This window comes from Canis lupus, chromosome 15 (genome assembly GCF_011100685.1).
Source record: "Canis lupus familiaris isolate Mischka breed German Shepherd chromosome 15, alternate assembly UU_Cfam_GSD_1.0, whole genome shotgun sequence".
Classification (NCBI taxonomy): domain Eukaryota; kingdom Metazoa; phylum Chordata; class Mammalia; order Carnivora; family Canidae; genus Canis; species Canis lupus.
Window position 1 is genome coordinate 27,783,675 of NC_049236.1, and position 26,935 is coordinate 27,810,609.

A 26,935-nucleotide genomic window follows, 5' to 3' on the forward strand; every position below is an offset into this window, starting at 1 on the left:
TGTGGAAGGAGCCTCGGTGTCCATCGAAAGACGATGGATAAAGAAGATGTGGTCTATGTATGCAATGGAATATTACTCAGCCATTAGAAACAACAAATACCCATTTGCTTCAACGTGGATGGAACTGGAGGGTATTATGCTGAGTGAAGTAAGTCAGTCGGAGAAGGACAAACAGTGTATGTTCTCATTCATTTGGGGAATATAAATAATAGTGAAAGGGAATATAAGGGAAGGGAGAAGAAATGTGTGGGAAATATCAGAAAGGGAGACAGAACATAAATACTCCTACCTCTGGGAAACGATCTAGGGGTGCTGGAAGGGAAGGATGGCAGGGGGTGGGGGTGACTGGGTGGCAGGCACTGAGGGGGGCACTTGTCGGGATGAGCACTGGGTGTTATTCTGTATGTTGGTAAATTGAACACCAATAAAAAATAAATTTATTATATAAAAAAAAGAATACCACATTTTTTTTCTTTAGACATATATCTTTCACTCAGTAATTGCTCTGAATTTTTATACTATCAATTTTACCATTATCATGTGGTGTAGTGTATCTTTTTGCATTCATCATCTGATTCATCTAATAATTATGAAGTGAATACTTCTGTTTATATTTTTCTCCTTGTCATTATCAGAAAATGAAAAACTCTGAATATTCAACTGTGTTCCATGAAAAGTTAAAAAAAAAGCCTACAAAGATGGAGTCTTTAGATTTCATTTCTACCTACTTGAAAGATGATGCAATACTCTGTAATACAATATGAAGAGATTTAATACTCGGCATAGTGAGTAGACTCAATACCTGATTATAATCATCCAACTTGCTAAGAAACCAGATAGTAATTATTACCACCAGAACAGAGAAATGATAATTTTGCGACATGATGGAGGTATGACATGACTGCAATGACAATTATATTACAATATATGGGTATATCAAATCAAGATGTTGTACACATTAAACTTATACAGTGTTATAAGTCAAATATATTTCAACAAAAATAAGGGCATAAGAAAAAAGTGTTAACAGCGTCTTTTGATGAGGAATGACTTTTAGAGTTCATCAAGTTGAATTTATTAATTCTTTTAGTGTAGTGCTTTTCCATATTCTGACAAGCTATCACCTAATTTTCCTATAGAAGCTGTGCAGTTTTAGCTTTTAGGTTTAGGTCTACATATTATCTCAAATTAATTTTGGCTTATGATGTGAGGAAAAGGATGAGATTCTTTTTTCATCCTGTAGACTTAATCAGTTGCTCAAGTACCACTTGTTAAGAGACTTTATTTGGTGCCTTTGCTGAAAAAAATTTGATTTGTACATAGTTATATATCTGAAGTCTTTCTTTGGTATATTAATCTATTTGTCTACCTTGATGCCAATACTACACTATCCAAATTATCGTCCTTTATTAGTTTACCTCTTCCAAGATTTTTTTTGGCTTTTTCATGTCCTTTGCATTTCTGTGGAAATTATATAATAATAACTCAGTTTTGACAGAAAAAAACTAGTTAGGATTTTTATTAGGACTTTGTTAGGTCTGCAAATAAATTATCTCAAAATCAACACAAATTTCTAAAAAAAAAAAAAGCTGTTTAGAATTTAAGAATTTGTTCGATGTATAACTAAATTATTTGGATCTGAAAATATATTTTATGAACATTGTAGTTACTTCCATTTATTCAGATCATCTTTAATTTCTGTAACAAATGTTTTTATTTTTCAGTGATATTGACATCTTTCATGTTTTCTGCAAACTTTATTCCTAAAAATTTTACCTTTTTTGATGTTATTAGAGCCTTTTTAAAAACTTCATTTTGAATTGTTTGATTCTACTACATAGAAATACAACTGATATTTTAATATTGACATCTTAAATCATGTGACTTTGTTAAATAGTCATTGCATCAGTAAGCAAAGGCAGTTTTAATACTTATTTTCTAAGCTATTATAATTTGTTGTTGTTGCTGCTGCTGCCTTACTTATTTACTGGCAACAGTCTCCAGTATAATATTAAATTGAAGTAGTAAAGTAGTGAAAGCAAATTACTTAAAGAGATGCATGTTATCTCACTGAGATGTTTTCCTTCTATCTCTAAATTGTTGATAGTCTTTATCATGAATGAAGGCTGGATTTTGTCAAACACTGTTCTTCTGTTAAGTTGATCATATGTAATTTATTATTCTATTATTCTTTCAATATGATAAATTATACTGATTGATTTTAGAATTTAAGCTAAATATAACTACATATTAAACAGTGAAATATATATAATTTCCCTTTATTTTTTTAAATGTAAATTAATTAGCCAACATATAGAACAGTATTAGTTCTCGATGCAGAATTCAGTAATACATCAGTTGCATATCAAACCCAGTGCTCATTACATCACCTGCCATCCCATCCCCCTACCCACCTCCCTTACAACAAACTTCAGTTTCTTTCCACAGTTAAGAGTCTCTCATGGTTTGTCTCCTTCTCTGATTTCTTCCCATTGTTTTTCCCTCCCTTCCCCTATGATCCTCTACACTGTTTCTTATATTCTTCATATGAGTGATACCATATAATTGTCTTTCGTTGATTGACTTATTTTGCTCAGTATAATACCCTCCAGTTATAATTTCCCTTTTTAACTTTTGCTGTCAGAGTGCCAGTTTCAGAGAAGCCTCCAGACTAAGGCTAATTTTACTTCACTACTAAGGTAGTACTCTTCTGAGTACTCTATCTGTTGGTCAATATATTGCAATTTTGGGACGCCTGGGTGGCTCAGCAGTTAAGCGTCTGCCTTCTGCTCAGGGCATGATCCTGGAGCCCTGGGATCAAGTCCCACATCAGGCTTCCTGCATGGATCCTGCTTCTCCCTCTCCCTGCGTCTCTGCCTCTCTCTCTCTCTGTGTCTCTCATGAATAAATAAATCAAATATTTTAAAATATATATATATTACAAGTTTTTTCTATTCTGAATGAATTACTTATGTCTTTGCGTTCCAGAAACTGAGCTAATTGTTCTTTTCCAGTGATTCTTTACCAGTGTTGGATAATGTTCTCACACACATGCACTAGATGCTCAGCTAAAGACATGAGGGAAATGCTCACAGCCCAAGACAGGTCAAGAGACCAAAAATTGGGAAACATCAGAGCAGAAACACATGTAAATTAAGAACTTTTTGAAACATAAGCACGTGTTTATAGGTCTGCAAACACAGTGAGGGATGGTAAGATCCTTCTCTCAGGATCTGACAGTTTAAATAGCCAAAAAAAAAAAAAAAAAAAAAAAAAAGTAAAGACAGAGCATCTGAATAATCTAATGCTATCCCTTAATATTTAATTTTTTTTGTGTGTTTTGGTCAACAATATACGGTACATAGAGATTTTATTTTTATTTTTTATTTTTTTTGGTACATAGAGATTTTAAAGAATGTTTCCTTTCTGACCATAAAGTGATGTAATTCAAAATAATTCAACAAAGGAGAGAAAGGCACATTCCATGAAAGAGATGCTGATGGCTTAGGTGGAAATGTGATGGAGAGAAGTAGAGAGATTTAAAAGCAAGGTAACTCCTAGATTTCATGATAGCATTACTGGGTAGCCATTTTTATTTTTTTAAAGATTTATTTATTAATTTTTAGAGGGAGGGCAAGGGTCAGAGGGAGAGGGAGAAAGAATCATGAGCAGACTCCATGCTGAGTGTGGAGCCGGACATGGGACTTGATCCCACCACCCTGAGATCATGACCAGAGTCGAAACTCAGTCAGATGCCTAAATGACTGTGCCACCCAGGCATTCCAGGTGGCCATTTTTAATCCATAGACACTCTGCAACAGCATTAGTCTCTCAGGGTCCTAGTGTGAAAAGAAAGCATGTTGATACAAGTTAAGCAATAAAATGTTTATCAATTGAAAACCACTATATTGCACCTGGCAAAATCAAGCTCACCATGCTTACCAAATCGGGAATATTAAAAGAAAGTTAAAACTTGGTTTCCAATTCTTAAACAGGTGAGCACATCCTGATAACATATATGGCACTAGCATGCTCCTGCTTGAAACTACCAGTCACACAAATGAGGACAGGTTATTTGAGCAGTATTTTGCTTCCATGTTCAAACAGTGTCTTATTTGTTAGAAATTTTCTGCTTGGTCTTCGCATAATTCTAGAGATGTATAAAGTGTTTTTCAGAGGTCATGGGTTGATTATTACAGATTAGGTTCATTTAGAAATAAGATAACTCATATTATCATGGTTTGAGTGAGTTATTTTCTCAAGATGATATATCATCTTTATATACCCATAAATGTCATGAGAGATTTATTTGCTAACAACATATGTTACAATACACTTTATCTCTTGCACATGTGATGGGACATGTTTTGTTTAGTAGTTTTACTGCAAATGTTTTCAAAAACAGCTTCTTTGTCAGAAATTTATAATACAACACTGTCGATTGTAAATATAGTTATGGAAATAAGGATATGTAAAAACCCTACTCCTCTGCTCCAAATGTATGCAAAGTTTGCACATCTGGTTCAATAAGATCTCTTTTTTTTTTTTTTTTTTTTTTAAGGAAGAATCACATTCTCTTTGGAAGACCCAGGTTTTGAATGTTCACAAGTACACAACTACTTCAAAGACATAACTACTTAAAAATCGTTTGGATGTAATGCTATACCAAATAAGTCATTTTTAAAATGGAAATAAATTATTTTCACTCTGTAATTTTTTTTGTAAAGACTACATATGAAAATATGGATAATATACTCACATATAAAGTGTATATTATATATTCATGTATTTACATATAATTTTGAAATTATAAATAGTGTAGCATATACTCCTATATACGTAATTATGCATATATATAAAAACTGCTATAATCACTGTCAATGAAACAAGTAGATTAGTGAGAAAGTACTCTTCTTCCTCACTATTTAATACTAATCCTTCCTGAATTTTGTCTTGTTAACTTTACTAAACCATCCCCAAAGAGGATACAAGACGTTCTTAGCAATCTTTCCCTCCTATAATATTGTTCTTTCCGATCATTCCGTCCAGTCTTCTTTTCTTTACAACCTTTTGGCATTACGTGACCTCTCTTATAACCACTTTTTGAGCAAAATTCAAAATTTAGATCTTCAGCTAGGACTCCTTTTGGAGCCTATTTCCAATTTTTGAATAGAGACTATTATCTCTAGGCAGATTTCCTGCGGATCACACAAACACAATGAATTTAAAATATCAGGATGACTTTCCACTCCATCTTACTCCTCCTTAGAGTCTCATTTTTGGTAGGTCTAGGTTTCTAATTGCCTAGTCAAATCATCTCAGACGTTATTTATTTGCCTCCTACTCCCCCAAAGTCAGAAATATTCCAGGTTCTGTCTCGAGTCTTCCATTCTCATCTGCCACAATTTCTCCCCATTCTCAACTACCATTATCAGAGTTCAGGTTCATGCTTCCTGGTACTGATGGTTTTTCCTACCTTTATGTTGTTCATTATTTAGTTCTTACGTATCAGATCCTGAACGGGAAGCAAGAAGCTAGCTTTGGAAGTTCTGGTGCTAAGTGAGAAGATCCACACTAGATGTCAGGATGCGTTTTCAGGTGGGAGGTGGGAGGTAGGGGTGGGGGCCTGGGGGTGGGGGTGGAGGTGGGGGTGGGGCTTTTCCTTCAGGTCCGGTTTGTAGGGAATAACGTAACAACAGGACTCAGCTGTGCCGCAGGGCAGAAATCAGGAAAGCTACCTGCAAATGGTCTGGGTGGGTCATCACAGTGATAAAACAATGCCAGGTAATGAAGTGCGTTAACAAAAGCCCAGCCTGCCCTGCACAGCGCTCAACCAGGGGTCCCATCCCGCAGGACTTCCCTTGCCCCCCAGACCCCAAGCTTCATGCGGTGAAGCCAAATCCAGTTGGTCTGTTTCAGTCCTGCTCTCTGCAAAAACGGGGAAAGGGGAACCTAATGGCTCTTAAAAACTATTTTGTTTATTTTTCAAGTTCTGGAATTAGCTGCACTGAGATTTGTACTTGCATTTCTGGAGGAAGGGTTCTTGGAAGACAGCAGAGCAGCCCTGGGCAGGTGGAGGAGGCAGAGAGTATTTGAGTAATTCTTTTGGATCAGCACTATGATATCTTCACCCTGTACTTCTTCCCAGCCCTGAGATAAAATACCCAAAGCTTGTTGGTTTTGTAATAATAAAGTAGTTTTACATAAAAAACAAAAACAAAAACAAAACCCAAAACTTTTGTTACAGGAAATAAAACAGTACTTGCATCCACTAGGTTGGGAGTCCCATTGGTTCAGGTATGGTCTCCCTTTGCTGCCTCCCTACAAGCTGTGTGTGCTGGAGTCATGGCAATCAGTGGGACTTGGAAGAGGAGCCCCAGGTCCAGTGGAGAACCCACCACAGGCCTGAACCATCCTTCTTGACTATATGAAAGACGTCTTGTTTGAGAACCCTAAAGTTTATACAGGTTGTGACTGTGCCCCCCAGTCACCCAACTGGAAGAAACACCCTGCAAAGTTGCCACCACAATGAAGCTTAGATTGGTTGAGGCAGGAGCTTTGGCAATTCCTGCAATAACTGGAGGAAAAAATATGACACTGAGCAGCTTCATTCAGAGTTTCAACATGGCGCCTCAGGGATCTAAGAGCTGTCACTTCCCAGTGGCCTCCCTCTCTCTGACCTTTAATGAAGTTGAAGTGCTTACGCCTAATGTTTTGTTTGTAAACAGTTCTGCATCTTTTAAAATGCAAAGCAAGTGATTACAATGAAAGAGTATTGATCAACTAACTTTGAAATTCTACAAGACTGACTATCTCTGGATTTTGGATACATAGCAGTGTGTGTGGTTGTACGGACACAACTTCATAGAAATGGGCTACATCCTTCCTCATAGATACAACCCTGAAATTACTATAACCACATTGAATGCAAGTGGAAGAAATGACCATCTTCCAGACAGTCCAGAAAATAATAGCTAAAAAATAGATTTCCTTGGAGGTTAGGCAGATGGAAAAAAAAAAAAAAAGGGATTAAGCCAGGCTTCATGATAACCCTTTCTGGAATGGGGTTCAGGATCTTTGATGAAGCTGCCATCTACAGATCAACTAAATGCAAGAGAGCCAGTCAAGCAAAACAATACCTTTTTTAGAAACAAATGTTCATACAGTTTATTGGAACTTTTCCATTCTACAAGTCTGGTAATATCAAAGTTTTGTCACAGGGTTGAAGTCACCTATCTCTAGCAATTTTAGACTAGGAGGACTTTTGAATATCCCGTTTGAAACACAGGAAGATGACCTCGTATTACCAGAATTGGGACTTGCTTGGCAAAACCTCTGGTTGAGGCTAGCCCCAAGCTATGGAAACTAAAACTGTGAGCAAATGGGATAGATCCAGCAGAACTTTGCAATCACCTACACCACCATGAGCATCCCTGTGCCTGAAGATACCTCCTGGGGAAATGCAGCGGATCTCCATGAAAGCTCTGTTGGACTCTCCTTTCAAATCCAACATTGAGGGGAATCAGGCCTGCATTAGAGGTGAAGCTGAGTGATGTCAACTGAAAGCCAATCTGCATGTTAGTTCTGGAATCCCTACCCTTGTTTAGAAAAATGTAGGGATTGAACTATTTAGAAGTATGTAAGGCTAAGAAATGTGAGACACTATTTCATTTCTCAAAGGCTTAACAATAAATTGTCTAATACGTGAACATACTTTCCTACATAATTCCTTTCCTCCTTAGGCTCTGTAATTGTGTGCATCAGTTTAAGATACTGTTCTCTACATTTGCCTCACATTTTAATCTCTATCAACTTGCTCTCTTCTTTACCAATTCCCACTTTTTGAAATTTAATTTTAGATCACCAAAAATGTTACTTTCTAGCTGAAGATTTTTCTGAACCCCATTTTAGTAGAAAATTAGTTTTTACTTTTTTGAACTTTTACCATCTTATCTATACTTCTATTAATTTACTTAATACTTTCTACTTCTTGATATTGTTTTTATATGTCTTATTTACCTTTAGATCCTGAGCTTCTTATATGTAGAATACTTTTTAAAAATTTCTTATCATGGGGGCACCTGGGTGGTTCAGTTGGTTAAGCATCCGACTCTTGATCTCAGCTCAGATCTGGATCTTAAGGTTGTGAGTTCACACCCCACATTTGGCTCCACGCTGGACGTGGAACCTACATAAAAAAACAGAGCAAACAAACAAATCATATCGCTTTAGTACTTGGAGGAGTGTTGTTGTTTTGCTTTTTTTTATTTTTAAGAACAAACAACTACTGTTCTGTTTGTGTGTGTTGCATTGCAGAAATCTTGAACTTGAGGCTATGAGAAAATTACTAGCCCATGAATATTTGTATTTCTTTCCCACACCACTCTTAAATCTTGTGTAAGAGCTTCCCTGACATGATCCAGACCTACAATGTAATCTCTAGGTATTTTGTTGCAAAATGCAAAACTTACCTTTGTCTATTAACAAAATACCATAGACTCTTCTGTGTTTATTTTATAATTTCAGGGAAAAATGAGGATAATGCCACTAGTCAGTTTTAGTATTTGGTGGATTGAAATCTTTCATAAATGAGATAAATCAAGATCTCTTATAATATTTAAGAAATGCAGCAGCAGCAGCAGCAGCAGCAAAAAAAAAAAAAAATAATGTTGACACTTCAAAGCACTTGGGTACTTTGCAGAACACCAGCAAAACAGAGTAATTAGCTTGTGCCAGGAGAGCCTGAGACAGACGTAATCTGATCTAATATCAGAATTCATGTATGGCACAAAGTTTTAGAAGCCATATAATTTTGGGACAGATATTATTTGGCTCTGTGGAACCATCTGCTTATCTTTATTACCTCATACATATGTACATATATGTATAGAAATAAAGACTATGTCATGGTAACACAATAAATATTTGTTTCAAATTATTGCTCATGGACACGGATAAAATATTAGTTGCACAAGCACTTCCATTATTTTTCTTCTTGGGAAGACACTGTGGAAATTTGCATGCTAGTTTTGATCAGTTCAGAAAAAATGGTCATTTATTAAAGAATTGATCCTGATGTGAAGTGACAAGTGAATTATTATACCACAGAGCTGTTTGTTTAGAGTGCATATGCTCGTGCATGTTACCACAAATTCTTCATGTTTCTAGAATGTTACTTGGACGATATGCAACAAACAACCAAATGTTAATGAGCTCAGTTCTCTCTCTGGCTCTATAGGGTGAAATCATACGTCCCGAGTGCAAACTATTCCACAGCTGTGTAGGATATTGGGAGAAAGGGAAGCCATATCCCTGCCATTAATGTAGGGATATCGGTTCTCTACATTCATCTGATTGAATGTGGCTACATTAATCTACCCCAAGGCACTAAGCTTCAGTTTACATTTTAATTAATAGTCTGTTTTTAAATCAAAAAATGCAAAAGTAAAGTTATATTCTCTAAGTCATATGGGCTTGAGCCAATACTAAACCCCACATCAGGGAAAATCATGAAAGGAGTCTTGCCATCAACTGTTTATCTGTCTGACATGTGCCATTATATGTATCTGACTTGCTTGGCTTGCCTTTTTTAATGCTTGCTCAATTTGTTTTTCTACTTTGTGGAAGGCTGCATACACCCTCAGGGCAGTATTCAATACTTTCTGATGAAAAGAAAGAATGCTGCTGACATAGCAAAAGCTTCAGGAAGTCAAAAAATGAGAAAAGCTTTACAAAACATTATTATCTTTACATTTTGTACGTATGGCTCAGATATTAATGGAACAAATGTAATTGTTTTTTAATGTAAGATTTTTTTGCAATCTCACATTGTATAGTACACTTGTAGCTATAGGTGGTAGCTAAATAGAAAATTATAAAGTCTAGATTATTCCTTAGGGTTTACAATAGTGACCAGCAAGATTGATTTTCTGGTTTATTTTAAGCAGAAAGAAACACAGATAGAAAATGTGTAGCACTGACAAGCAGGAGGTTTCCTGTCACTGACCATTAAAATAGTAAAACTTGAGATGAGGATTGGGAAGAAAGAACAATCTTTTTCAACATGAAGCTGAGACCAGAAGTATTCTGTATTTACCAAGTTCTTTTTTTTAGGCTATCATTCTCTTACAGACTTCGAGTTTCTTTCCAATGAGCTAAATGAAAAAGGCGAGCTGGAGTCAAACAATAATAGACAGCACTGAACTAAGCACTTTAGCGAGAATACAGGAGATAGTGCTTGGGCAAATTATGGGCATGCAAGGTGTTTCGAGTTGTGGTGGGGAAGAAAGTGACAGTGACAATGACGATAACTGACTCATTTAGAGGACTGTAAAATAAGTCCTCCACAAAACTCATGAGGTAGAGGGGTGCCTGGGTGGCTCAGTTGGTTGAGTGTCTGACTCTTGGTTTCTGCTGGAGTCATGACTGCGGGGTCATCAGATTGAGCCCTGTGTTGGGCTCCATGCTCACAGGAAGTCTGCTGGAGGTTCTCTCTCTCCTCCCTCTGCCCTCCCACCCCCTATATCAAATAAATAAATCTTTAAGTAAAAAACCTTATGAGGTAGATAAAAATACATTTTGTGATTATTCTCACATTACAAATAAGGACACTAAAGATCAGATAAAGTCATGTGCTCAGGGACAGTATATAGCAAGTATGCTACATAGGTATGATAAATGACAGTTTTTCAAACCTCTGACTTTTTATGCATTAGAGCCTACTCAAACAGTTTGTCAGGAAGACCTAAAAATTAGGTGCTAAATTTGGAGTAAAGAAATGATATTAAAACATGTTAATAATCATATTTCTATCATTAATATGAGAAGATATTACACAAGATGATTTTTCCTCCAAAGGATCATGCAAGCATTTATGCATAATCATTAGAATAGTATAAAAGTCTGCAATACGTTGTTTTGATAAAATTGCCACAGTTTTGGATAGTAATGGATCAGGTAAACAGTAATTTGAATCCAGTAATGCCAAATCTCAGTTTAAGTAGATAAATATGGTATATGCATAAATATATCTTACTATTTGAATAATATGCTCAGTACTGTTTTCCTCTTTCACTAAGAATTGTTTTAAGTTTGTTATTAAATTCTAAAATAAAAATGAATGAGTCTGTTTAGAAAATTCATTACCATTTATTTATCCTTTCATTCAAGCATATATAGAGTTCACACTATGTACCAGGTATCTGTGCTAGGCACGATGCCTGCAATTTCATATCTAGACTAACTAGAACAGGAAAAAAAAACATACTGAGGAAGTAAAATAAAAGCACATATCGTGTTTAGAAATACCTTCCAAATCAAGAGGTTTTAGAAATACCATTAGGTGATTGCTTAGTCTGTGTCGTCCTAGATGTTAAATATCCCTTTTGATCTTTCAATGTTTACTGAAGTTTTACTATCGTGAAATTATACTAGAGAGAAAAGATTAATAAGTTCATTTTCTTGCACTACTATTTAATGCAAGGTAAATGGAAAATAAATCACATCCGTAATAAGTTAGAATATTACTTTAGAAATGTGCATATATATAGAAACACAAAATAAAGAAAGAAGGAAGTTGCCCAGTTTGCTTGGAAGTTGATGTCTTGAGGAAATGTTCCATAGGGGAGATGGTGGCGGATGGAGTGGATAAGGGTGGGAAAGAAAGCAGCATGTAGAGTATAGCGTTTCTGTTTTCTGAAGTTGGTATTTTTTCTCTTTTCTTACAATCTTACAATCATCTAAGCAGACACAGTACACATTAATAAACTACCAAGATCTTGAAAAATGAAATAAACAGACTGGTTTCAGACTTCTCGTCCATAATAATTTTATTCAAAAGGAAGATAATGAGAAAATATCTTGGGACTTTATGTCTCAAGGCAAATGCTCTTGTCCCATAAATGCAAGTCACAAAAGCTCTCTTTATTTTCCAGGGACAAAATAAAATATTTTATTCTGATATATTAAGTCTTGAGAAATAAAACTCAAGTATTATTTCTCTTTAGAAATACTTACAGATATCCAGTAAGTCATTTAGAGATGAATTAAGAACCAAGAATGGAGAGACATGGTGAGAAAGGGCTACATAAGTACAAGTTTTTAGTTTTGATTCTGAACCTAGGAAACCAGTAAAAATTAGCTGTTCTCATGTTGATTTTGAATCTGAACAGTGAAGCTGGACTTTGTATTAAATACTACAGAGTTCAGGGTACCTGGATGTTCAGTTGGTTGAGTGTCCGACCCTTGGTTTTAGCTTAGGTCATGATTTCATGGGTCCTGGGATTGGATTCCTGTGTCAGGCTCCTTGCTCATGGGGAGTCTGCTTAGAGATTCTCTCCCTCTTCCCCTCCCCCCTACTCTCGCCCATGTATGTGGTTTCTCTCAAATAAATAAATAAATCTTAAAAAAATTAAAAAAGCAAATCCTCCTCAACTGCCTCCAAAAACTTAATAAAGGCTGACTTCCCTTTGTGTCTTCAGACTTGTCTGTGGTTTACCATCATTTGTGCTGAATTGCAATTCTTCCTTTTCCAAATAAAATCAAAATAAAAAAATAAATAAATACTGCAAAGTTCAGTTCTCCTTCATACCTTTGAATTTTAAAGAATCAAGAAATGTATTAATAGAACTGTATCCAACGGTCAATTAGAATACATTACTCCTTGTTTATAGGCACTCGAAATGGTAACTGAATTTCTTCCATTCACAAAGTAGGCATGCTTATGATGGCTATAATATTTATATAGTTTGGGTTTATAAGCATAATTGCCAACAAATTTTGGTTTTGGTTTATTCCTACCAGAGCAGTAGAGTTGAGTTACTTACAAGTTACTTTTATGTCAAGAAATTTGAGAAATGAATTTTTTTCTATATCTTTAAAATTCTTCTTGAGTGAAAATGTCCAACATAATTTGTCAATAAATCACCTCCACATATTTTCTTTTATCTAAGACCTATAAGTGTTCTTATATGTTTACTACTCTTAAATACATGTATAATTTTAACTGCAAAAATGCATAGAGAAAAAAGATTAAAGAGCTACAATGACATTAATATTGGTTGTATGTTTCATACAAATATGGATTGTTGTTACTTCTTTATACTCGTCTATATTTCTTAATTCTCAGTAATAGACACATAGCATATTTAAAACAACATATTTTTTTAAAAAGCAACTAAAATTCTACCTACAATGTATTTTTAAAATTATACAAAAAAGTGTGAACCAAAAATACTAGAAGGTATTAGTCTAAAGGTAATATGTGTTCTGAGCTAAGGAATATTTCAATTCCTTCTCTTTTTATATTTTGCAAAATTAATGCTCACATGTTAATTTTATAGAAGATACAGTTTTCATTTCTAAAAGGAGTCATAATTGTACTTCAAAGGGACAACTGAGGCCATAAAATTCTACATCATAGAGCTAGACAGATACATAATTTCAGGCTGACCAGAAGTGCTAATTCAAGCATAACAAGGCAAATATCATTTACCATCTTATAACCTGCCCTTGGTGAAATTGAAACAGTCATTTCCATAGTTAAATGCTCAAATGGAAAGCCTGGAAGTATCTGTGGCATAGGGATTCTTACAGCAATGGTGTAATTGACATTTTAAAAAATGTATTTCAAAGTGTTAATTCCGTTCACTCACTTTGTTATCAGAAATCTTAAAAAAATTCTAATATATCAGCTTATTTTTTCTTCAGTTCCTGGATTTGTAAGGTTAAGATTAAACCTAGTATTAGTAACAGTTGTAGAATAACATCAGTTCATTTGGTTTACTCTCAGATGGAAACAGAATAAAAATTTTATCTTTTCCCCATGGCTACAGATTTCTTAAAAGAGATCATCAAGTGATTTTAAAAAATGAATAAATAAATTCAAATCTGGATTCATTACCAGTTCCTTAAACATTATTTTTATACCAACCTTTCAAGTCTCTCTTCCTTTTCATTGTCCCCTGGTAGGAATTACTTTATTGATTAGGAAGCTATGGACTGAGTGCATAATGAAAATCTATAATGAAAAACTCATTTGAGAAAGAAATTAATAATTTCAACAGGGAAATCCAATTTTCCTATGTTCATTCTTGTAATCTATTTTGCATTATTTCCCATGTGTACCCCAAATAACACCAACTCATGGCATTGTGCAGATAATCGTTTAAAATGAAAGAATTACATAAAATATGTTTCTTCAAGGCTAACCTCCAGCTCTTTTATAGTAAAATAATTATATTTCTGTATTCAATAGCTAAAATGTTATTAGAAAATTAAAAGTTTTGCAAATATATTCATTGTTGAGAAATTCATAGAATAATATCTTCATACATTGTTTCATAAATTCTATAATTTATTGAGGAAAATGGGCTATTAACTATGAAAAAGCACTAAAAAATCTACATTTTAGGGAAACATATGATAGGTACTATGCTACATGACTTTCTGCATGCACTGTCGTGTGAAATCCCCCTAGGACTTCAAAAACTAGATACTATGATATCCATTTTTTAAACAAGAAAAAAGAGGTTTTAGGGTATGTTTAACAAACCTGTTCAGGGTGGCATAATAGTTGAGATTCAAACCAAAGACATATCTATATCTATATCTATGTCTATGTCTATGTCTATGTCTATGTCTATGTCTATGTCTATGTCTATGTCTATGTCTATGTCTGTCTATATCATCTATGTCTATATCTATAACTATATCATCTATCTATATATAGATATATATCAATATATATATCTATATATATATGTCACCTGCCAAACTAATATAGTGAAAGTAGAATGATAAATTAGGAGAAATGTTGCTTATAGTACTATAGATACATTCTGTGGTTGTGATAGCATGTATATATCCTGAAATCTTATGTTTTTGCTAATATAAAAATAAAAAGCGAATGTTACAATAAACAAAGTGTCCAAGTACTATTCATAAGGTGTGAGATAGAAAGAGAAGCTATATTGCTTTCATAGTTTAATTACACAAGTAATACAAGAATGTATAAAAATAGAAGCAGTGACTATCCCCTCCCCCAAATACCAAAGTTCCTACTAGAAATAACCAGACCCCCTCATAATTTAATTTCCCAGGGCGCTTTTCTACACATACACAGACACAGCACACACACATCTGCTTAAAATAACACAAATTTACTGAACCACATTATGTGTATAGCTTTGTGTCTTTTTGTTTCCTAACATATGTTGGAAATCTTTCCATGTCAGTATGAATACTATATTATTTAAAATAGTTCTATATTATTTAAAATTGCTGAATCATATAATTGAACTTTTATTTGACCCTCTTCTCACACATACATCTGTAAGTTGTTTCCAAATATTCTCTATTACAAAATATGCTACAGTGATACAGTGAGAATTCTTGTAACCCATTGTGCATAATTTTTGGATATAATCCTATAAATGAAGTTGCTGGGTTAAAGGGTAGCTACATTTATGATACATACTGCCAACTCTCTTTAACCTTGTAATACAGCCCTGTGTATTAAATGTAACACTATTAGAACTGGTTCTGTGTTTCTTGTCAGCATTTCAAATAGATCTTCCCGCCTCCCAATAAATTTAAGCAGATCTGAGAGATTGTTGTTGACAGCTTAGTTAAATAAGCTTTCTTAGCTCTTACAATCTGTGTGTTTATAATTCTTCCAGAGCCAGGGACATTACTAAAAAGGGTTCTTTCCAATTAAAGTAACAACAATGCATTTGTGTATGGGTGCCATTTACTGAGTAGAAGGAGATCTCCAGAGAAAACATGCATATTTCAGTCTGCATTGCATTTGGTTTCTTAAAATCATTATTAACCAGTTCTCAGTATATTATAAATAAATATGTCCATCTTCTTAAAAATAGGAAAAAAAACCCAGAGTTATAATGACTATTATTAGGAGACTCTCAGGAAATGGAAGATTTTTAACTTTGAAACTAAGCCCCACCTCATAAGCAAACTGAACATATAGCATCGTAAACAGGAAGCGAAGGGGCTGTGAAAGACCATTAGGAAGCATTTTCATAGGTATTTTTATGACTATTGACTATTCTGATAACTAAGCATTAAAAGCAGACTTCTCCTGTCTTCCATATATCCTCAAAAACCATGACTAGTGGGATCCCTGGGTGGCTCAGCGGTTTGGCACCTGCCTTCAGCCCAGGGCATGATACTGGAGTCCTGGGATCGAATCCCACATCAGGCTCCCTGCATGGAGCCTGCCTCTCCCTCTGCCTCTCTCTCTTTCTCTCTCTCTCTCTCTCTCCCCTCCCTGTGTGTCTTTCATGAATAAATAAATCTTTAAAAGCAAAACAAAGCCATGGCTAGTGACTAAGTTCAAATACCCTAGCAAGAAGCATTATTTAATGATATTTAGACCATTTTGGGTATTTTTCAGTAATTTTATTAGATTTTTATTTTGAAAATTATAATTTAAAAAATCAGTAGTTTCTAATTTATATGCCATTGGCTACTCTAATTTTGAATTAATTATTTAGATCAAATCATATATTATACTCTATTTCTTGTCAAGAATTTTTGGATGTTTATCCATAAAATTCATCTGAAAAACATTAATTGAGAATACAGTCTTTACAGACAACACATTTTAACTGTTCTCTATCCAGTTGAGAATGCTGACCCAGTAATAAAATATTCTGTTTAATGAGAAATTATCTGTTTCAACAATTAGTCGAACACTTGGAATTTATGTGAATACATGTAACACTGAAACTGTGTTAAACATAACCGTATTTTATAATTCATAAAATAGTTTAGAATCTTTCTTTGCTTCATGGCCATCCATAAAGTTTTTACTGTCATTTTCCAGAGATTTGACTAATGTTAAACTTCCTTTCACTTTGCTAAACTTATCTTTGAAAGAACAGTTTTAGACTTACTGTGCTTATTCATTTTTCCTAGGACAATATTGCATATGTGCAATAATGCTTCATCAACATAAAATATATATAGTTAGTAATGGTTTATAATCAGTATAATATTTGATTTTATAGGTTCTTCATTGACTTAAGATACCTAAAATTTCCAGCCTTTAAAAGCAAGTGTATCAGGATGTCTGGGTGGCTCAAGCAGTTGAGCATCTGCCTTTGTTTGGCCCAGGGTGTAATCTTGGAGCTCCAGGATCGAGTCCCACATCAGGCTTCCTGCATGGAGCCTGCTTCTCCCTCTGCCTGTGTCTCTGCCTCTCCCTCTCTATGTGTCTCTCATGAATAAATAAATAAAATCTTTAAAAAAAAGCAAGTGTATTTAGTCCAGAATCATCAAACATGTGTTGTTAAAACTCTTCCATCAATTGCTGTCTCTAAAGAATATCTTACATCCTTCAGATCCCTCTGTCACACTCATCTGCAGTCTTTCCTTAAAACAAATCTGACCATGTCATTCTCAAGCATGAGATATTCCATAATTCCATTTGCTGATGGTACAAAGTTCAAATTCTTTTGCATGTCATCAAAAGAATTTCTCCTGTCACCTTCTTTTGTCTTAATAGTTAGTTGACAGTATTCCACGCCAACACCGTGTTCTGTGTTTGCTCAATACTCCCCACTCCTCCCCTCCAGTAGCTCAAATGTTGTTGCTTCTTTGAAACATTGCCTGATTTTCCCTCTTCTAAACAGAAGTGATCAGTCCTTTATTTGGGTCCCTTTGTGTAACTTTTCTATCGTATCAGCTTTAACCCTCCATTGTGATTCTTTCTCTTTTTATAAAGATTTTACTTATTTATTCATGAGAGACACACAGAGAGGGAGAGAGGCAGAGACATAGGCAGAGGGAGAAGCAGGTTCCATGCAGGGAGCCCAATGGGGGGACTTGATCCAAGGACCTGGGGATCACTTCGTGAGCAGGCCACTGTGCCACCCAGTCATCCCTGTGATTCATTCATTCATTCTTTCTTTCTTTTGGCTATTTCTTTACACAATTTTCACCCCAATAAACTATGGGTTCATTGAAGGCAAAATATATACTTTATTTAGGAAAATGTATACCTCAGAGATGTTCCCCAACATTTTTGAGTAGATTTTTAATTGACGAATTTGCCATTTGAGAACACAGACAAAAGCATCTCTTTAATCAAAATTTAAGAAACCTTTAGTGGGGCTTCAAAGAAAATGTTCTGAATTATAAGAAGCTATTTTGCTAATTTGTTTGCTTTGTTGTATGCAAAAGTGTGGGTGGGAATTTGAGTCTGAGCAGAGTTTCTGGGGGTTGGGAGCAGGACGATTGCATTAAAACAAAAAGCTCTGGTGAAGGAAATAAGAGGGAAAGAGCCATATTATAGGTAAGAAATGACCTCAGATTTCTCATTACACGTCGTCATCTATATTTTCACTCAACATGTAGTTGCTGCAAACTTTCACTTTCGTAATTTTGATCAAACTGGAGTACCAAAAACTGTGTTTTCGGTTTTGTAATTATCGTCTGCAGCATTTAACATAGTCAGAGTCAGATGATTAGCCCTTTAAAAGACTGAACTAATTAAAGATAACACGTAGTGAAAAACCTGATCTTTTTTAATGGACAATGGTACAAACGCTGAAAGCTGATAATCTCCAAATTACATACCACCAGCATATTGAGCTTTTACTAAGTGCTGGCTCAATGTTAAGAATTTTATGTGCTATAATTCATCTGATTTGTGAAATAAGCACCGTTAATATCTTTGTCATTTCACACATGTGGAAACAAGTTCATTTCTTATAAGATACACACTCTGGAAATGATGCAGAGAGGGAACTCGAAGACAGCTGATTTCAGAACCCAGGATCTTAACCACAACACATACTTCCTTCTCTGAATTTGGGGGTGAAAGGAGTTTCCTGGTTAATTTCAGCCTAGCATGGCATATAACAAAAGTATTATTATGTATGCTTTTGAGACTGGAGATTAATCTGGAACAGAAAAAAATGAAATTTAAAATGAAAAAAATAAGTTAGTCCTTAAATCTGCAGACATTGTGAAATCACTCTAAGTAGAATCTTGATGATAGGTTAGTAATGGAGCAACCATTTTACTTGAGCCTATGCCTTTTGAAACTAAAGAGCAAGAACGGGAAAACAAGGGAAATAAGGTCTATTAGTTATGGAAGATTATTTTTATTGGAATAACTAGACATTTCAATAAGAAGTTTGTCAACACATGGGGAGATAGGTCAATTGGATAAAAGTCAAAGTTCCAGTGCAAATTACATAATTTTTTCACTTTAAAAAAAAATTGCAAAACCAATATGAATAATCCACAGCTTTAGCTTCAGTATATGACTTTGTTCTGTATTAATAGATGTTTTTGTGAAGAGGTGTCTACTGTATGGTATAAGTACTTTAAAATCATTGTTTTTGTGTGATTTAATTTGAAAATGTTCATTGTTATAATTAAAAAGGTCTCTAAAAGTAAGATCTGTTTACATGATATGCTCACTTATTTTCAATACAAACTTTAGTATCAAAATTGCATTTCTAGAAAAAATCTTTGGGATCAGTTGAGCATTTTTTATTCAGATTGGATTACGTGAAGAATTATAATTTGTTTTTGGGGTATCCATTTCCTTGTGTGTTATATAGCATTCATTTTTAAAATTCTTCATTTATTAATTTGTCACTTTTTTGTGCCTACTGTGTATCTGGATAAAGCATGAGGATGCAAATATCAATATAATATTTCCCACTAACAAGCTTAGAGTCTCTTAATGGACAGTCTTTAAAATTCTGATTATCAACTTATGTTCTGCTTAATAATATCTTAGCAGAGTTATTCTTAGAAAAGAAGAACAATACTGCTCTTACCCAAGGGAAGCTTTTACCTCAGCAAGTTAGATAAACCACTCAAGGTTGGTTACTTGCATCTGAGAGGTGATGTAGTCAGAGAACAGTAAAGATGGGGAGCAGAAGGGAATTTCTTTACTACAATCTTACTGCAAGTTAGTCATGGAGTTCCAGATATTCGTTTCTTCAAAATATACATGAATTATTTTCCATAACAAGATTGTTAAGCCCATGTTCAGTATACCCTAGCATTTTGCTGGGGGTTAGAGCAAATTTATTTCTGCTCTACTACAGCATACCACCAGAGAAACTGATTTCCGGACCCCATCATCTCTACGTGGATGTACAGACATCTATAGTTTGGCATGTTCTAAATCAAATTCGTTTCCTGCTCCTTTTCTCAATGCTGCCCACGTGTCGTGTGTTCTTGGGTCTATTTTTCTTATTTCAGCTAATGACAAGACAATGCCTGAGGTAAAAATCTCAGCATCATTCCTAACTCTTCCTGTTGTCCTCACTTATGACGCATACCATCCCACACGAAGGATGTAATCAGTTTCTGTCAATTCTATCTCAGGAATGTCTCTGACTTTTTTTTGTTTGTTTGTTTTGTTTTTCTTTTCTGACTCATTTCCTCCCTCAAGGGAATGTAAACTCTATAGAGCAAGGGTTTGATCTGTTTTGTTCGTTGCAGTATCCTTTGTTTCTGGAAGAGATCCTGGCACATAGTAAGCTTTCAACAAATGTTTGTGAAAGGAACAAATGAATACTTATTTCCAAAATAACCTAACAACAATAAATATTTTTGGAGGGTCATTATTTGCCAGGCACAGAGGTATGTCCTTTGTGAAATTTCATATTTTATTTTTGAAATTACTCCAGAATAGATTGGCACAACAGGATGATTGGACTCAGAAGCCCTTGTTTGTAGCTACAGGGTTTTACTTAATTGCCCTGCTCAAACCACTCATTCCTACAGCTCATCTTCCATACTGTTATTAGCATTATTTTTCTAAAGATTTATTACAATTCTGTTTACCTATTTGAAAACTTTCAATGACATAGCTTCTTGTCATTCTGTGTTGGGTATATTACAACTTGGCTATAGCCTACATTTCCACTCTATTTGTCAGGGTTCCATTCCAAGAACCAATCTGAGAGTTAAAGGGTCTACTTGCTTCCCAAATTATGCCATTCACTTTATCACATATACCTTTGTTATTATTGTTTACATTGCCTGCGATTACTTTCTCTTTGCTTTCTTGATTAACCTCTATTTATCCTTCAAACACAACTCCAAATCTCCTCCTGCATCTACTTGAAAGAGATAATTTGGGAGCCAGATACATCTACATTTGCATTCTGGATTTTCCACTGATGGCTGTGTAATTTTAGGCAAAGTCTTAATCTTCAGGTCTCCAGCCCTATCAGGCCTTGTCATAGTTGAAGGCAAATGTCAATGTCAGGTCAAAAGAGACAGAGTTAAAAAGTAGGGTGAGTCTTGGGAAAGAAAAGAGTACCCCAAGTTAGTGTGTAGTCAATTCAGAGTGTGGGGGTGGATCTGCTATCACATGAGAGTTATATGAAATGTGGCTGATACAATGATTTTAGTACGCTTCGTGTTTTTTTTTTAATTTTTTAAAATTTTTATTTATTTATGATAGTCACACAGAGAGAGAGAGAGAGAGTGAGAGAGGCAGAAACACAGGCAGAGGGAGAAGCAGGCTCCATGCACCGGGAGCCCGACGTGGGATTCAATCCCGGGTCTCCAGGATCACGCCCTGGGCCAAAGGCAGGCACCAAACCACTGCGCCACCCAGGGATCCCACGCTTTGTAAATAGTCTATTTAAAAACAGACAAACTGCTATTTAACTACTTGCACAGAGATCTGGACTGGTAAAACTAGTGGAGTCTTTTACTATGTGAGAACACAAAATTTCCTTTCTGCTTCTGTGGCAATCACATTTTCCGTTTTACTCAAGATGCTGAGGACCAAGAAAAAAGGGGAAAGGAGAACTTGCTGAAATATTTCTTGAAGATTATTAATTAATTTATTGTTTCTTTGGATTCATTTTCTTCAGAGAGGAAGGAGCCACTTATCTAATTTAAAACTATTGCCCATGATATCAGCAGTAATACTTATTTACACCTAATAGGGAACTTTATAAAGTAGCTGTATTGCAATCTGATTCTGGCTCAGAGTTTTCCTTTTATTCATTGATGAATGTGTGTAACTCTCATTAACATCAAAAAGAACTGTGAATGCCTAATGATTACAGCATAGAACATGTCTAGGGGTTAATTTTAATTGCATATAACTGTATTTGGATGAACAGTTTAGAAACAATCATTTAACAAAAATAACCACACTTTTTTTTTTTTTAAGATTCTACTTATTTATTTATTCATGAGGGACACACACAGAGAGAGAGAGAGAGAGAAAGAAAGAGAGAGAGAGAGAGAGGCAGAGACACAGGCAGAGGAAGAAGCAGGCTCCATGCAGGAAGCCTGATGTGGGACTAGATCCTGGGACTACAGGATCATGCCCTGAACCTAAGGCAGATGCTTAACTATTGAGCCACCCAGACGTCCCTAGGTTTGTACATTTTGAAATCCAGGAGTAATTAGTGAGAAGAAAAAACGTGTATGAACCATTTGTATGATATTTATGTATTGTGGCCCGGATATTTGTGTCTCCCTCAAACTTATATAGTGAAAATCTAATGCCCAAATTGATAATATGAGGATAATATGAGGATTTTGGGGAAGTGATTAGGTAATGAAACTGGGGTCCTCATGAATGGGATTGGAGCCTTTATGAAAGATACCCGCAGAGACCTGGCTCGTTCCTTCCACCATGGAAGGATATGAGCTGAAGTTTGAAACCCTGAAAAAGATCCTCATCTGCCCATGCTGGCACTGTGACCTTGGACTTCCAGCCTCTGGAACTGTGAGAAATAAATGTCTGTTATTTATGAGCTTTCCAGTCTGTTTATTTTGTTGTTACACAATGGGCTAAGACATGTGTCTGTAGATTGACACAGAGGTTGAAATCAGTATGATTGTGGAATACAAAAGATGACAGTCTATGGCAGAGATCTTTACTTGGCTATGTGTTTACATGCTGAGGCTCGTGATATGTGTTGACATTTGTGGATTTGACTACCTCTACAAATTGTACTACATAGATAAAGTGCATTAAATGGAAAAGTTTGCTGGTATCAATGACCAAAAAACACTTGTTGAGAAATCTACTATGCACAAAGCGTTGGGTTGTTTATTTTTTAAAAAAAGTTGAAAAGAAAAGACTAAAAATTGATACATATTTCTGTGTTGTTTTCTGATAGAATACTAGCTACATTATAATCTGGGAGAAAATGCTTATCATTTACTTGGGTCAAAGCATACTTTATTTTTTATTAAATTATGAAAAAATGACACTAAAAATCAAACTGATAATCAGCATATTCCAGCTACAAAGAAATGTGAAGATTATTACTCTAACCATAAGTTTATGCAAAAGAAAAAATCAATACTAGAGAGTCCAAGTGACTAATTTAACTTATTATTGATTGGACAAAGACTAGACTGATGTTTGCTGTCAATATAACACATTGGAAAGGATTCAAATGTCCTTAGTGTCTAAAATCATGGTGTTTCATGTTAGCCATTAAATTCAAAGTCACCAACTAAGGCATAAGACATGGATAATCCAAAATGGGACAAGCAGACCTTCCATGCCACACTTAAGATTTATACTCTAGCATTTGATTCACCATAGTCAACGGTTCTCCCTATGCTATAAACAATTGTGCTTTTTCTATTGAGGTCCGAAAGTAATCTTTTGGGTTAAGGCATCATGCATGAAATACATGCATTCTAAACTCTAGAATCACACCTGTTTGGCAAGATGTTTATACATACAAACTAATAATAACTGAGGGAATAGTGACTTACATCTCCCATTTCATTCTCAGGTTCACAGTGGGGTAGTCTGAGTGAAACGGTAAGCAAGAATGACTACATGAAATGTATATAAATAGTTATTTCTGTTTCTCTCCCATTTTTTTCTCTCTGCTTTTTGCTAACCTTTTACAGTTTTATTTATTTGAGTTAAATCTGCTTAGGTGTTCCTGAACTTTAATGCATAAGAGCAAAAGACTGAATACATTTTTAAAGAGTAAGACTAGATTATGAATATGTATGAATATCAATATTCATACATTAATATCAATATATATGAACCTCAATCAAAGCAACATATCAATTGAAACAAGACCAAAAACCAAGAGCTTCATGGCAATATCTGCAATGCTCAGATGATGTAGGTTTCACAACAATAGCCAATTAAGGGAGAATCTAGGTTCCAACAGAATTGACTCAGTCTATGCAATATGAGAAAAAACATTTAGATAAATATCTAGATTTATTTTTAAATTAGAGTGTACAGTAATAATGAGCTTTCATTTCACATGACAACAATGGGCTAGACCTAATAATTGCTAATTCCATTTAGATGGGAAAGGTTCTCCAGTTTCACGCAATCTCCCCTCTCCCCATTTTGTTAATATTTTAATACTGAATTGAATCACTCATTTATATTATCTCTATGATTTTAGACAGCTAAGTATGCAGCATCTGATCCAGGAACGGAGTTCAAGTTGAAAAAACATCTGGTATTTTTATCTATAATGGTATGGTTATCTTTGAGGTGGAGAAAGATATAGTATACACACTTTAAGCATTTTCCATCTCGTTAGAAAAAAGCAATAATCAGATATGTCTTTCTTGGTTTAATGTCATTAGATCTTTACTCATCTAACCTCTTATTTTGTATTTTGATAACCAGAGAAAAATATTCTGATTTCTATATTTGCCTATAAGGAAGAAATGTGCTCAAATTTTGGTATTTTGATTACTTCTGATCTCTGCAAAAGTGAATTTTTGATGGCATACTCATGGTATGGTTAATATTACTTAGCTATAGCAAGAGATTTTGCTGATTATGCATCTATATATACATAGATTAAGAAATTATTATAAATTAATAAATAAGTGAAGTCCTTAATTTCAGTGTATTATATATTTTATTTAGTATGAATCCATCTGTTAGGTTTCTTATGTCTGAGATACTGGTTGTACCTAATCATTTGCAGGGTAAAGCCAAAAACACCAGTGAATTTTAGGTTGCAGCACTATTACTTTTAAATATGTCCTTACAGGGATCCCTGGGTGGCGCAGCGGTTTGGCGCCTGCCTTTGGCCCAGGGCGCGATCCTGGAGACCCGGGATCGAATCCCACGTCGGGCTTCCGGTGCATGGAGCCTGCTTCTCTCTCTGCCTGTGTCTCTGCCCGCCCCCCGCCTCTCTCTCTCTGACTATCATGAATAAATAAATAAAATCTTAAAAAAATAAATAAATAAATAAATAAATATGTCCTTACAGATTTCTGTAGGTTATGTGACAGAGTTAAATCAATTGAAAGTTAGGCAATGATTACTTTTACCTTATGCTTTTGTTGGGAATCTAGGATGCTATGGTTGACAGGCTGACAAAATGGCACAAATTTTTCACCCTCCCTTGTATGTACCCCCTCTGTAATATGAATTTGTAATGACTCCCATTAGGAGGTAGAATCTGTTTCCCACACAAGAATGCCAGTTGGCTTCTTCATACATTTTGGCCAAAGAAATGCTCTAGAATTGATGGTGTAGAATTCTAAGCTTAGAACTCAATAGGCCCTCCATGCTTCAATTCTCCCTCCTGGAATCTTTATTGCCACAGTACAGGCCCACCCTGGCTTGCTAAAGGTGCAGAGGCCACACTGAACAGGTCACCTTTTTTATATCTGTGACATTTCTCCATAATGAGAATACAAGTTATACTTCAAGTAAAAATCACTATTTTTTGTCCCTTATGATATATTTCCTCTAGCATATTGTGTAGTTATAAAGTCTTGAAATCTATACAACCAGGGACATGCTTTCATCATTTTTAGTAATACTGAGTTATTCTGTGCCTTATCATTTTATACTTGCAAGATAGGTTTACTCCTTTTCCAATATACATGCAAAAATATTGATCAACATTGATTGATTTAACCTGTAAGCAAATATTTTCTTCCTGATTTTATACAAAGCAATAATTTCTATGGAACATGGAAACAATGACCCTGAGAATTTTAACTAAGAGAGCATCCATAAGGTTTTTTCTAATTTAGTTTGAGGTTGAAGGTTGAAGAATCCCACTGGAGTTGTGATAATGATGCACTAGGAAAGGTGAAGTTGCTCATAAATTTTATTATACTCAGATCAAAATTAAGATATTTTGAACTGACAATGTCTCACTACTCTAATATTGAGTGTAAAATAAAATCAAAAGCAAAAAGATGACTACTCAGCTCCTAAGGTGTCCATATTTATCAGAAATAACAGTTAATATGGGATTACATATCTGCTGTGATGAAAGAATTATGAAGGGCTCAATTTTTCTGTGGGCTGATATTTCATACTACAGCGCATGGCAATTCACTAAAATCCAAATCTGCTTAAGGTGTTCCTGAACTTGGGAGGAAGTTCACATGAAGCCGACTAATCCCACTGTATTTGAATAGCATAGCTTCTTCTGCTTTGTACTTTGTTATGAACTTTTTGGCTTAACCATAGGAAGCTGAAGTAGTGGAAATCCAGAAAGCACAAGTGTAATTAAGGAGCTCTACCCCTCAATTTATCAAAAGGAAAAATGAACGACATATACTACAAATATTTGGGAAAACACAAATTACTATAAATTCTAATTGTTACTGGACAGTATTTTAAAAACAAAAATTGAAAACTAAAAAGCTTATGAAAATGAACTCAGTACTGATGGATTGAAATTCCCTCCCTCAAAAGACAGCCTGTTATAAACTGAATGTTTTAATAACAGCATTTTCACATCTTTTCTGAAAGAAACAAACAAGAAAATAGCATGTGGTTATAGTTTAAAGTAAAAAAAGGATCTTATTTTAAAAAAACACATAAACATCATAATGTTATTTTCTACAAATAAATCTGCCTGATTTAAATCAGTATGAAAGGGCCAGTCCCCCAAGGTAGTAAGCAGAAATTTTTGAAATGTTTACATCAGAAAGTGTCACCAAC

At 34.8% G+C, this 26,935-nt stretch overlaps 1 protein-coding gene across 11 annotated transcripts in view; it reads right to left on the reverse strand.

Moving 5' to 3' along the window:
* Positions 1–26,935, reverse strand: part of MGAT4C (MGAT4 family member C) — a 548,325-nt gene that overhangs the window by 25,156 nt on the left and 496,234 nt on the right. For 5 of the 11 annotated variants that reach the window (XM_038558594.1, XM_038558595.1, XM_038558593.1 and 2 more), the window contains 2 exons: positions 8,020–8,188; positions 6,025–6,150 (listed from right to left, as the gene is read on the reverse strand). The exons of 2 other annotated variants lie outside the window; for them this stretch is intronic. Coding sequence is in view for 2 of the 9 variants with exons in the window: in XM_038558590.1 (XP_038414518.1) it covers positions 5,477–5,491 (15 nt within the window). In the remaining 7 variants the exon portion in view is untranslated. Of the gene's footprint in view, positions 1–5,476; positions 5,631–6,024; positions 6,151–8,019; positions 8,189–26,935 lie in introns of those variants that run through there. 4 more of the 11 variants (XM_038558590.1, XM_038558589.1, XM_038558596.1 and 1 more) reach the window with 3 other exon arrangements.